Genomic DNA, 12,410 nt, shown 5'->3' with positions numbered 1-12,410 from the left:
AAGTAAGACTAACTGGCCTGTAATTCCCAGGGTTAACCCTAGTCCCTTTTTTGAACAGGGGCACGACATTCGCCACTCTCCAATCCCCTGGTACCACCCCTGTTGACAGTGAGGACGAAAAGATCATTGCCAACGGCTCTGCAATTTTATCTCTTGCTTCCCATAGAACCCTTGGATATATCCCGTCAGGCCCGGGGGACTTGTCTATCCTCAAGTTTTTCAAAATGCCCAACACATCTTCCTTCCTAACAAGTATTTCCTCGAGCTTACCAGTCTGTTTCACACTGTCCTCTCCAACAATATGGCCCCTCTCATTTGTAAATACAGAAGAAAAGTACTCGTTCAAGACCTCTCCTATCTCTTCAGACTCAATACACAATCTCCCGCTACTGTCCTTGATCGGACCTACCCTCGCACTAGTCATTCTCATATTTCTCACATATGTGTCAATGGCCTTGGGGTTTTCCTTGATCCTACCCGCCAAAGATTGTTCATGCCCTCTCTTAGCTCTCCTAATCCCTTTCTTCAGTTCCCTCCTGGCTATCTTGTATCCCTCCAATGCCCTGTCTGAACCTTGTTTCCTCAGCCTTACATAAGTCTCCTTTTTCCTCTTAACAAGACATTCAACCTCTCTTGTCAACCATGGTTCCCTCACTTGACCATCTCTTCCCTGCCCTGACAGGGACATACATATCAAGGACACGTAGTACCTGTTCCTTGAACAAGTTCCACATTTCACTTGTGTCCTTCCCTAACAGCCTATGTTCCCAACTTATGCACTTCAATTCTTGTCTGACAACACCGTATTTACCCTTCCCCCAATTGTAAACCTTGCCCTGTTGCACGCACCTATCCCTCTCCATTACTAAAGTGAAAGTCACAGAATTGTGGTCACTATCTCCAAAATGCTCCCCCACTAACAAATCTATCACTTGCCCTGGTTCATTACCAAGTACTAAATCCAATATTGCCCCTCCTCTGGTCGGACAATCTACATACTGTGTTAGAAAAGCTTCCTGGACACACTGCACAAACACCACCCCATCCAAACTATTTGATCTAAAGAGTTTCCACTCAATATTTGGGAAGTCACCCATGACTACTACCCTGTGACCTCTGCACCTTTCCAAAATCTGTTTCCCAATCTGTTCCTCCACATCTCTGCTACTATTGGGGGGCCTATAGAAAACTCCTAACAAGGTGACTGCTCCTTTCCTATTTCTGACTTCAACCCATACTACCTCAATAGGGCGATACTCCTCGAACTGCCTTTCTGCAGCTGTTACACTATCTCTAATTAACAATGCCACCCCCCCCACCTCTTTTACCACCCTCCCTAATCTTATTGAAACATCTATAACCAGGGACCTCCAACAACCATTTCTGCCCCTCTTCTATCCAAGTTTCCGTGATGCCCACCACATCGTAGTCCCAAGTACCGATCCATGCCTTAAGTTCACCCACCTTATTCCTGATGCTTCTTGCGTTGAAGTATACACACTTCAACCCATCTCCGTGCCTGCAAGTACTCTCCTTTGTCAGTGTTCCCTTCCCCACTGCCTCATTACACGCTTTGGCGTCCTGAATATCGGCGACCTTAGTTGCTGGACTACAAATCCGGTTCCCATTCCTCTGCCAAATTAGTTTAAACCCTCCCGAAGAGTACCAGCCTCCCCGAACAGGCGCCGGAATGTGGCGACTAGGGGCTTTTCACAGTAACTTCATTTGAAGCCTACTTGTGACAATAAGCGATTTTCATTTAATGTATTTACAAACAGCTGCCAGTATATCCTAGTTTTGCAAGAAAATCATTTTCAGAACTGGCCTTTAAGTTGCTTTTACCCGGTCAACAGACCCTGCATAATTATAGGTTGTTACAGTTTAGAAATAGGCCATTCAGCCCAATGGGCTTGCACAGCTGCTCAGAACACAGGCAAGTTGGGCAAAATTGCTTTGCAAATGAGGAACCCTTAATATTTCACAACAATTATTGTTTTCCCATCTAGAGAAGTGAACTAGATATTCTACTGTTCCTGTTATCAGTGAGTAAATGCAAAATTCAGGAATAAAATCAGGAAATAGCTTTCCTCGCAAAGAGTAGTACAAATCTGGAACTTGCTCTCCATGAGCGTGGTGCGTGCTGCATGCAGCGGTGAGGGGGATTGTCAATTGAACTTTTCAACACTGAGCCTAACAGAATGTTGTTGGGTAAGGATGGCTTGGGATATCGAGCTGAAGCAGGTAAATAAGCTGAGATATCAACCAGCCAAGATCTAACTGAACAATGGAACAATCAGTGGGCTAAACAGCTAGCTTGTAATGCAGAACAATGCCAGCAGCGCGGGTTCAATTCCCTTACCAGCCCCCCCGAACAGGCGCCGGAATGTGGCGACTAGGGGCTTTTCACAGTAACTTCATTGAAGCCTACTTGTGACAATAAGCGATTATTATATATTATTATTAACTCAAAAGGCAGAATGACCCCCTTTCCAAAAGTGGTAAAAACAACTACAATGGAAGGGAATTAAGTTGTTTGGATTAAAAATGATATTTTTGTGCTATATTTGCCTAGTCTATGTACTTGCTCCGCTCCAAAAGCATGAACCACTTCAAAAGCATGAACAATCCTGATGTGGGCATCAATTACAATGACTGCCTTCTCAGGGCGCCCTGGGATGAACAATAAATGCCAACCTTGCCAATGCCACCACATCCTGAGAATGAATTAACAAAAAGCATTCTGAGTAAAATTGGACGGACAGGTTTTGTGAGAGGGCTAAAACATTGAAATACCGGCAGCTAGTGTCCAAATGAAGAGAAAACGGATATAAAAGCAAACAAAGAAACCTTGTGATTTGCTGAAATGCAGATTTCTTGACTGAAAAGAAATGGGCCAAATGATTATGGTTCGAGCTTTGTGAAGCTGCCATTGAACCAAGCGAATACCAGCGCAGTTACTGCTCCAACATCTTAGCCTCTTAAATGTAAGTCAGAGGCTCACGAGTGGTTGTGTTTGGCTGTCACGCGCAATTTTCTCTCTGAGTGATATTTTTATTAATGTACACAGACGACTATTACTTATGCCACAATTACTATTTACTTAAAATATATTTTTTTGTTAACTGGCTCGAAGTTAAAAATATTACTGCTAACAATAGCTCTTAAACTCACACGTGTTTACTTTGTATTCCTGTGAGATGTTTCACCATTTGCGTGTTTTCATTGCAGTTGATAAGCCCTACAAGTGTAGCTTCTGTGGACGGAGTTATAAACAACGCAGCTCCCTCGAAGAGCACAAGGATCGTTGCCACAGTTACCTGGAGAAAACAGGCCTCTGCGCCCCAGGTGAGATTTATATATTTATGTATTTTCAAAAGATGGATGGAGTTTCTTTTAAAAGCCCTTACAGGTCAAGTGGCAATTGAAGAATGGATCGTGGAGAGTGCAATGAGCCCCACATAGTTTTTCTCTCGCCCAGCACAATAAAGAAATTCTTCCTTGTGTTGCATTGTCAGAAATGCTGTTAAACCTCTTGGGTAGAAAGAAGAGCAAGGAGTTCTCCCAGTGTCCTGGCCAACATTTATCCCTCATCCAACACCTAAAAACAGATCATCTGGCAGTTTGTGAGATCTTGCTGTTCACAAATTGGCTGCTGCATTTCCTTCATTGCAGTGACTGCTCTTCAGAAGTATTTCATTGCTTACAAAGTGCTTTGGAGCAGCTTGTGGTTATGAAAGGCACTATATAAATACAAACCTTTCTTTTTAATTTCTGAAATTTAACACCTTGTAAATTGGTCAGAGCGGCAGGGTAGCTCCCTCACCAGAACCCATCTTTGTTCAGTATGTACTTTCCCCCCCCAGAGGTTTTCCTTTGACTATTCACCACAGATTCATTCCAGCAAAGTTACCAAAGGAAGACTGGAACCCAGGAAATTATAATATTCTGCTTCTGGGTAAAATACCGACCTCTTTAATGTGTCCCAAATATTAAATAATAACACTGTTTGGACGTTGTAGGGTGCCACCAACCTCAAACAATCAAACTAACTGAATGTGTGGCTTCCTTTCCCTTTATCACCTTGGGATTGTTTTTTTGCTGCCAAATGAGTGGGTTGTTGTCCTGGGCTGAGGTTAATAGATTGGGTTTATTCTCTGGAGTTTGTAAGCATGAGGAGGTGATCCCAGTAAAGCCTCCAACATTCTGAGGGGGTTTGATAAGACCAGACGACATAGGAGCAGAATTAGGCCACTCGGCCCATCGAGTCTGCTCCGCCATTCAATCATGGCTGATATTTTCTTATCCCCCATTCTCCTGCCTTCTCCCCATAGCCCCTGATCCCCTTAGGTGCCGAGAGAATGTTTCTGCTGGCTGGGAGTCTAAAACACGGGCACAGTCTCAAGATACGGGGCCAATCATTTTGACCAAAAGGAGTAGGAGTAGAGTCGGCTATTCGGCCCATCGAGTCTGCTTTGCCATTCAGTCTGATATGATAATCCTCAACTCCACTTCCCCACCTTATCCCCTTAACCCTTGATTCCTTTACTGATTAAAAATCTGGCTATCTCAGTCTTGAACGTATTGAGCAACCCAGTCTCCAAGCTCCCTGCGGTAAAGAATTCCACAGATTCACTATTCCTCCTAATTTCTATCTTAAATTGGTGACCCCGAACGTTGAGATTATGCCCACTGGTCCTAGAATCTTCCACAGCCTCCACGATGGCCGACGCGGAGGTGACCCCCGCGCATGCGCTGACTTCTGCCGGCCGGCGGAGTCCCTTTGGCCCCGGCTGGCATGGCGCCAAAGGCTTTCCACGCCGAGCGGCGGGACGGCAACCACTCCGGCACGGGCCTCGCCCCTAAAGGTGAGGGCATGGCCCCTAAAGGTGCGGATTGTCCGCACCTTTGGGGTGGCCCGAAGCCGGAGTGGTTCACGTCACTCCATCCCCCCGGGACCCCCCGCCGGGTCGGGGAGAATCCCGCCTCAGGCCTGGTGGCGTTCACAACGGAGCCAAACGGATTGAGTGCGAATCCTTCCAACACACCAATGGCAGACGATAAGAGCAGGAGAGACTTCTGGTCAGTCACGCTTGATGCCAAGTGGCGCTTCTCAAGCTATAAACCTTTTACATACAGACTAGCGATCTGTTCCAGGGATAGCCAGCTATGGAAACAGAGAAAAGTCTGCCTTAATGCAGGGTGAGAACTGTAATTACCCCCTGAACCTGCATGCTCGCTCTTTGTGATTTATGCACACAAACCCCCAGATCCCTCTGTGCTGCAGCTTTCTGCAGTCTTTCCCGATTTAAACAATATTCAGCTCCTAGCAAAGTGCATAACTTCACATTTCCCTCAGTTATATTCCATCAGCCAAGTTTGCAGGACTGAGATGAAGATAAATTAATTGACTCAGAGGGTTGTGAATCTTTGGCATTCCCTATCCCAAAGGGTTGTGGATGTTCCATCACTGAACACACAGGGATAGAGAGATTTTTGGGCTCACAGTACATTAAGGGATATGGGGAGAGGGCGAGAAAATGGAGTTGATGGCAAAATTCCTGTTTTCTCAACTTGCAAATGGACAACATTCCACAGGACGACAACGGAAATGCTTCAAAAACGCTGAGGGTCTCCCTGAAGTGCTGCAGGGTTGGCATGAACGATTGGGAGAACCTGCTACCAATCATTCAGAATGGCAGCAACTTGTGTCAAGCTGCGTTAAAACCTTTCGGTCTAAGCACCTGGCAGAACAACAGCTGAGAAATTAAAGAAAGGGGAGGACATCCTGCATTCTGTGTCTCACTACCTCCGTGAGATACCATACCCCATGTACCGAAAGATCTGTGGGTTTTACAGACCGATGACCGTGACCCTGGGTAAAATCTTCTTTGAATCGAGGGACAGCTGATGTCAGAACTACAAAAAAAAGACAATGGTGGAAACTAAAGATAAGGGGGCGATTCTCCAATATGGCGGCCACGTGTTCGCACCATTGTGAACGCCATCACGTTTCACGAAGGCACGATCAGGGCCCGGGCACAACCTATTCTGGCCCCCACAGGGGGCAGCACAGCGCTCGAGCAGTTCACGCCACTCCAGCATCCTTAAGAGGTGCCAAATGGGCGCCGCGCCAACCCGTGCATGCACGTGGAACGTCTTACGCTTACGCACGCCGGCCCCTCACCAACATGGCGGCGGTGTTCTGGGGCCGCGCGCGGAAGGAGGTAGGCCCGGGGGGGGGGGGGGGGAGAGGCCGGCCCGCCGATCGGTGGGCCCCGATCGCGGGCCAGACCCCATCGGAGGCCACCCCGGTGAAGGAGCCCCCCTCCCTCCCCACAGGCCGCCCCCCCCCCCCCCCCCCCCAGCGTTCCCGCAGAGTTCCCGCCGGCAGCGACCAGGGGTGGACGGCGCCGGCGGGAACCTGTCGTGTCGTAGCAGCTGCTCGGCTCATCCAGGTCGGAGAATCGCCGGTTCTCCGAGCGGCCCGGTGCAAATCGCGCCCCGCTGGTTTCCGGGGGGTGGGGGAATCGCGTGCGGGGGTCGGGAAGGCGTGGTGCGATTCGCATGGCACCCCGGCTATTCTCCCACCCGGCGTGGGGGGGGTGGGGGTAGAATAGCGCCCAGAAACTTTGGAGACAGGAAGGTCAAGTTAGCATTTCAGAACTTATTTTGACGAAAATGTATAATTTTCCTGCATTGTATAATTGAGCTGTAATGGAAACATACTCCTGCCCAGCTAGATAAAGGAAACATGATCTGAAACAATTCAGAAACTCATTCATTGCTCGAACAATATCAGAACATCGTCATGTTGTGATCGACTGGATTTCTTTGGTTCAACGTGGTCAGATTTTTAATGTGAAAAATGACTTAACCTAACTTTGCAGAAACTCAACTTCCTAATTGGAAGACATTGAAAAAAGGCAATTAACTTCTCTTTTGGAAAGAAAGGATGGAGTGTCCAAGGAGCAGTTTTTCAGACTGCGCATTGGAAAGATTGACGGGATTTTGGCATTGAAATTGAAAAGGAAACTGTTTCTAAAAGTATCTGTCTTCTTACAAATTGTTTGGGTTTTTATTCTTTGTAGTACTGTGCTTTGTGCCTCCTCACTGCCCCCCAGCACAATATGGGGTGTGAAATCTCGAACTCTTACAGCACTGAGAACACCTGGTGCATGCTCCCGATATTTTCAGGCAACACATTAGTTATTTTGCAGACGCAATTGTGGAAAATGTTTTAATGAACCAGACTGATCATTCCTTCATGTGCAACTATTTTAAACAAATCTGGCAATACCGGATTTGAGATGTGTCACTAGGCGAGTGGTGGAGTTTCCCACGAAGAACGTTGGGGAATTTCAGAGGAACGTTCCCCTTGAATTCAGTAAAAATGAGGCTGTACCACTTGCAAAGTTAAAAGGAGAGGTTCCAGTTATCCCGGGAAGCCTATCACCCACCATCCACTTCCAGTTGAAACATTAATTTTCAAAAAGACCAAATTCACAAAATAAAATATTTACAACCAATGAGACATTTTTATGCTGCAACATTCCAACACGCACAAAGCAACCATTTCCTATTGAAGCTGTCAGCAAACATATCCTGAAATCAAACAAGTTTCTTTTTATGCAATCATTATCAGAGGATCCCAGCTGCCTCTGATAATAATCATTGTTAATCAGATAGGCAGTTGTGATTGCAAAATAATCTACCTCTGTGCACATCCCTCTATCACGAGCCAACCACATTACATATCTAACAGGAAATGAGCATTTTCCTTTACTTATGCTGGGCCTAGGTGGTTGAACCTGGTGTTTTTTTCATTGTACATCTGACAAATCTGGACACCCAGTCATGATGCTTGTGGCTGGAACAATTTGTTCTACACATTGTTTCAAAATGTACCAGTTCATCAATAAACTTGATTTATCTCAAGGGCTGGTGAACATGTTTTCGAGACTGAAGCCAAAACCTTGTCAGTAGACACCCATAGAATTAAACTATCGTCATTTCCACAGAATGGTTACAGAAAGAGGTTATGTGGCTTGTGTCAGCACCAGCTTTCCGTAAGATTAATTTACCTAGTGCCGCTCCCCTGCCTTCTCCCTGTATCCCTACACTTTTCCTTTCCAGATTCCAATTCCCTCTCGAATGTCTGGATTGAACGTGCCTCCACCACACTCTCAGGCACTGTACTCTGAACCTCTCACTGCGTGAAAATCTTTCACCTCATGGCACCATTGCGTCTTCACCAATTATTTTAAATGTGTGCCCGTGTCTTCTCCATCCTTCTACCAATGGCTGTGGCTTTTTCCTATCCAGTGTGTCCAGACCCTCTCTGTGGGCGTGGGGCACGCTGGCACCAGGCGGCCTGATTCTTTCTGAGGGTCGCATTGCAATGCTGGTGGTTAGCTGCACATCCCAAACTGGCATTCCACTGCATCTCGCTGGCTGTATAGCCTGGCCCAATATTGGGAGGTTCAGAGGCTGACCTGCCTACAAGGCAAATAGAGCAGTACTCGAGAGCAGGAGTGCCATTCGCACGGAGCTTGTTTATGGGGCCTTTTCCTTTGCCCCACTCAGTCTTAACTAGTGAAGTGTTTCTCGCACACTCTATCCAGTTGTCACTGTCAATTGCATTTGGGTCCTATGTCCCCCAATATTGCATTACATATAGTGAAATACCTCTTGCCTAATTCTAGCAGGTAGCCTGGGCCTCCCACCTGAAGATCCCAATATATATGCAGTGGAATGATAAGTGATTTCTTCCAGACGGGTGGCTTCCTTCCCATTCAGTCCTGCACCTTAGAATCCCTACTAAACTCTCTTACCACTTACTCTCATATTACGGATTTTGTACAACCTAAACACCTTCCCATTCATTTATATATTATAGATTCCCAAGGAGCGGATTTTTAGTTTGCCACCCATATAAATTGTCATTGTAAATTCAGCACCCATTATAGATACTGCCCAATTTCCATTTTGTTTTGATTTTAGCATCCAACAATCTAAACATGTTTCCCATTCACTCTCTCATCAAATAGCTGCTCAATAAACCAACCTCTTCCATTATTCCTCTTTTAGCATCTTCCCCCCATTGCTGGAGCGTAGGAGGCTGATCACACACAAACCATTTGGTGGGAGGCCTGATCTATGAGTATTTCTGACAGCGGTATCTATTAATGTCGACTGGCTGCTTTGTTATTATTGTAGCTGACATTGATTGGCAGTGTTAGTCAGCCGATGCTCATAGCTGGCCATTATCTTGCTTTCTGCACTACTTGAGAGCTTTCCAACCAACGTACACGGCCATTACCACAGTTGATCATTATCTTAGTACCAACTGTTGTCTGTAGTCATTTTTCTTGGTTGACACCACAGATTTCAACTGAAGATTCCAGGGTACAGTTGGTAAGCTGAACATTAGCCAGCAAACAAATTCCAAATGCTACTCCAAACACACTGAACCGACAATGTTAGAGCAGCACCTTTACCTTTCTGGCAGGAGCTGCCTGGTCTGACTCCAAACACAGTCCTGCATAATTCCGGAATGATTAGGAGAAAAATAAAACATCAGGAGGACTCCGGGAGCCAACTTCTGGCATGTTTGAGTGTCGCAAGCATTTCCGCATCAACTTGTGCTGAACTTCACCCAACAAAGCAAAGACCCAGCAGAGAAGGACAGAAACAGCATTTGTGGAGCCACTAGGTGCTGCCATGTCCTGGAGCTTACTGGTAGTGTCAGCCCTTCAACCTCCTCTACTCAAGTATTTGTGTTATAATAATAATAATCATTATTAGTGTCACAAGTCAGCTTACATTAACACTGTGTAGCACAATCAATCACTCACGAGACGAGATGAGTAGGAGTCGAACGATGGCTTTATTACACAGATTTGTTCCCCAGCAGCACAGTTACAGAATGCGGCTGCTGGGAGAACCCGGGCTCTTATACTCCGCCTTACTGGGTGGAGCCAACAGGCGGCTGATCCAATCGGGATCCAGTGTCTATCCACCAATAGCCTCTCGGCATCCCAGTGGTACCTTAATACCCCTAATACATGCCACCACATTCACCGCTTGTTAAAAAGGAACCCGGCGGGGTAGTGGGCCGTATGGTGGTAGGGGTTTCCAGAGTCGGTACCTCGGATGCCGCTAACATGGCGGCTATGCTCCGATATTAACTACTTACAATGCCGCTTTTACTGGGCAACCCAAAACAATATTTACAGAGGCAAATCTCGCTTCATTATACAGATTCGATGAGTCGAATGGGTGCCCCGGTCGTCCTCACCGATCGGCTTAGCCCCGGTGGTGATGCAGGCGTCGGTTCTGGCCTCGTCGTCTCTGGGAGCGTCGCGATGCCTCGTCCCGGTCCAATATCCCTATTTGGGGCCGGGGGAAGGACCGATCCACCCTGGAAGGGGGTAGCTGTGGGGTGCGCCGGCGGGAGGGAGGGGGTGATTGGTGTTGGGGGTGTGTGCGTGGCTCCAGAGGGGGTCACTGTTGTTGGGGAGGGGGTGGGGCTCTGGCAGGTGCCAGGTCCGGCAGGGAGACCGTGTCCTGTCGGCCGTCGGGGTACGCCACGTAGGCGTTTTGAGGGTTCCCGTGGAGGAGATGAACCCTCTCGACCAACGGGTCCGATTTGTGCGTCCACACATACTTTCGGAGCAGGATGGGTCCCGGGGCTGCCAGCCAGGTCGGAAGTGACGTTCCGGAGGAGGACTTCCTAGGGAAGACAAGGAGGCGTTCGTGAGGTGTTTGATTTGTTGTTGTACACAGCAGCGACCGGATGGAGTGGAGGGCGTCCGGGAGGACTTCCTGCCAGCGGGAAACTGGGAGACGTCTGGACCACAGGGCCAGCAGGACAGTCTTCCAGACCGTTCCGTTCTCCCTCTCTACCTGACCGTTCCCCCGGGGGTTGTAACTGGTCGTCCTGCTCGAGGCAATGCCCTTGCTGACGCAGTTCGTCGCTCATGAAGGAGGACCCCCTATCGCTATGTATGTAGGCGGGGAAACCGAACAGTGTAAAGCTGGTGCCGAGGGCTTTAATGACCGTGGCCGCGGTCATGTCGGGACAGGGAATGGCAAATGGGAACAGGGAGTATTCGTCAATCACGTTCAGGAAGTACGTGTTGCGATCGGTGGAGGGGAGGGGGACTTTGAAGTCCAGACTGAGGCCTTCAAAGGGACGGGAAGCCTTTATCAGGTGCGCTTTCTCTGGCCGGTAGAAATGCGGCTTGCACTCTGCGCAGATGTGGCAGTTCCTGGTGGCGGTCCTGACCTCCTCGCTGGAGTAGGGCAGGTTGCGGGTCTTTACGAAGTGATAGAACCAAGTGAGCCCCGTGTGGCAGAGGTCCTCGTGGAGGGTTCGGAGACGGTCCACTTGTGTGTTGGCACATATACCACGGGATAGGGCATCTGACGGCTCGTTCAGCTTTCCGGGACGATACAAGATCTCATAGTTATAGGTGGAGAGTTCGATCCTCCACCGCAAGATCTTGTCGTTCTTGTTCTTGCCCCGCTGCGCATTATCGAACATGAAGGCAACCGACCGTTGGTCGGTGAGGAGAGTGAATCTACCGGCCAGGTAATGCCTCCAATGTCGCACAGCTTCCACTATGGCTTGGGCCTCCTTTTCCACTGAGGAGTGGCGAATTTCTGAAGCGTGGAGGGTTCGGGAGAAAAAAGCCACGGGCCTGCCCGCTTGGTTGAGGGTGGCCGCCAGAGCTAGGTCAGACGCGTCGCTCTCGACTTGGAAGGGGAGGGACTCGTCGATGGCGTGCATTGTGGCCTTTGCGATATCCGCTTTGATGCGGCTGAAGGGCCTCTGTCGGCAGGGGAAAAACCGTGGACTGGATTAGCGGACGGGCCTTGTCCGCGTAGTTGGGGACCCACTGGGCGTAATAAGAGAAGAAGCCCAGGCAGCGTTTCAGGGCCTTGGAGCAGTGGGGGAGGGGGAACTCCATGAGGGGGCGCATGCGTTCGGGGTCGGGGCCTATCACTCCATTTCGCACTACGTAGCCAAGGATGGCTAGATGGTCGGTGCTAAACACGCATTTCTCCCTGTTGTATGTGAGATTCAGGGCGTTTGCGGTCTGGAGGAATTTGCGGAGGTTGGCATCGTGGTCCTGCTGGTCGTTGCCGCAGATGGTGACGTTGTCGAGATACGGGAACGTGGCCCGCAAACCGTACCGATCAACCATTCGGTCCATCTCCCGTTGGAAGACCGAGACCCCGTTAGTGACGCCGAATGGAACCCTTAAAAAATGATAGAGCCGCCCATCTGCTTCGAAAGCAGTGTATTTTTGGTCGCTTGGGCGGATGTGGAGCTGGTGGTAGGCGGACTTAAGGTCCACCGTGGAAAAGACCTTGTACTGTGCAATCCGATTGACCATGTCGGATAT

General features: G+C 48.5%; 1 protein-coding gene across 2 annotated transcripts in view; it reads left to right on the top strand.

Annotated features, from left to right (window-relative positions):
* Positions 1–12,410, top strand: part of LOC140398691 (zinc finger protein Aiolos-like) — a 296,455-nt gene that overhangs the window by 248,780 nt on the left and 35,265 nt on the right. For both annotated transcript variants that reach the window (XM_072487687.1, XM_072487686.1), the window contains exon 6: positions 3,229–3,345. In XM_072487687.1, the coding sequence (XP_072343788.1) occupies positions 3,229–3,345 (117 nt within the window). The remainder of the gene's footprint in view (positions 1–3,228; positions 3,346–12,410) is intronic.

This window comes from Scyliorhinus torazame, chromosome 21, assembly GCF_047496885.1.
Source record: "Scyliorhinus torazame isolate Kashiwa2021f chromosome 21, sScyTor2.1, whole genome shotgun sequence".
NCBI classification, from domain to species: Eukaryota; Metazoa; Chordata; class Chondrichthyes; order Carcharhiniformes; family Scyliorhinidae; genus Scyliorhinus; species Scyliorhinus torazame.
This window is presented reverse-complemented; position numbering and strand designations above follow the sequence as displayed.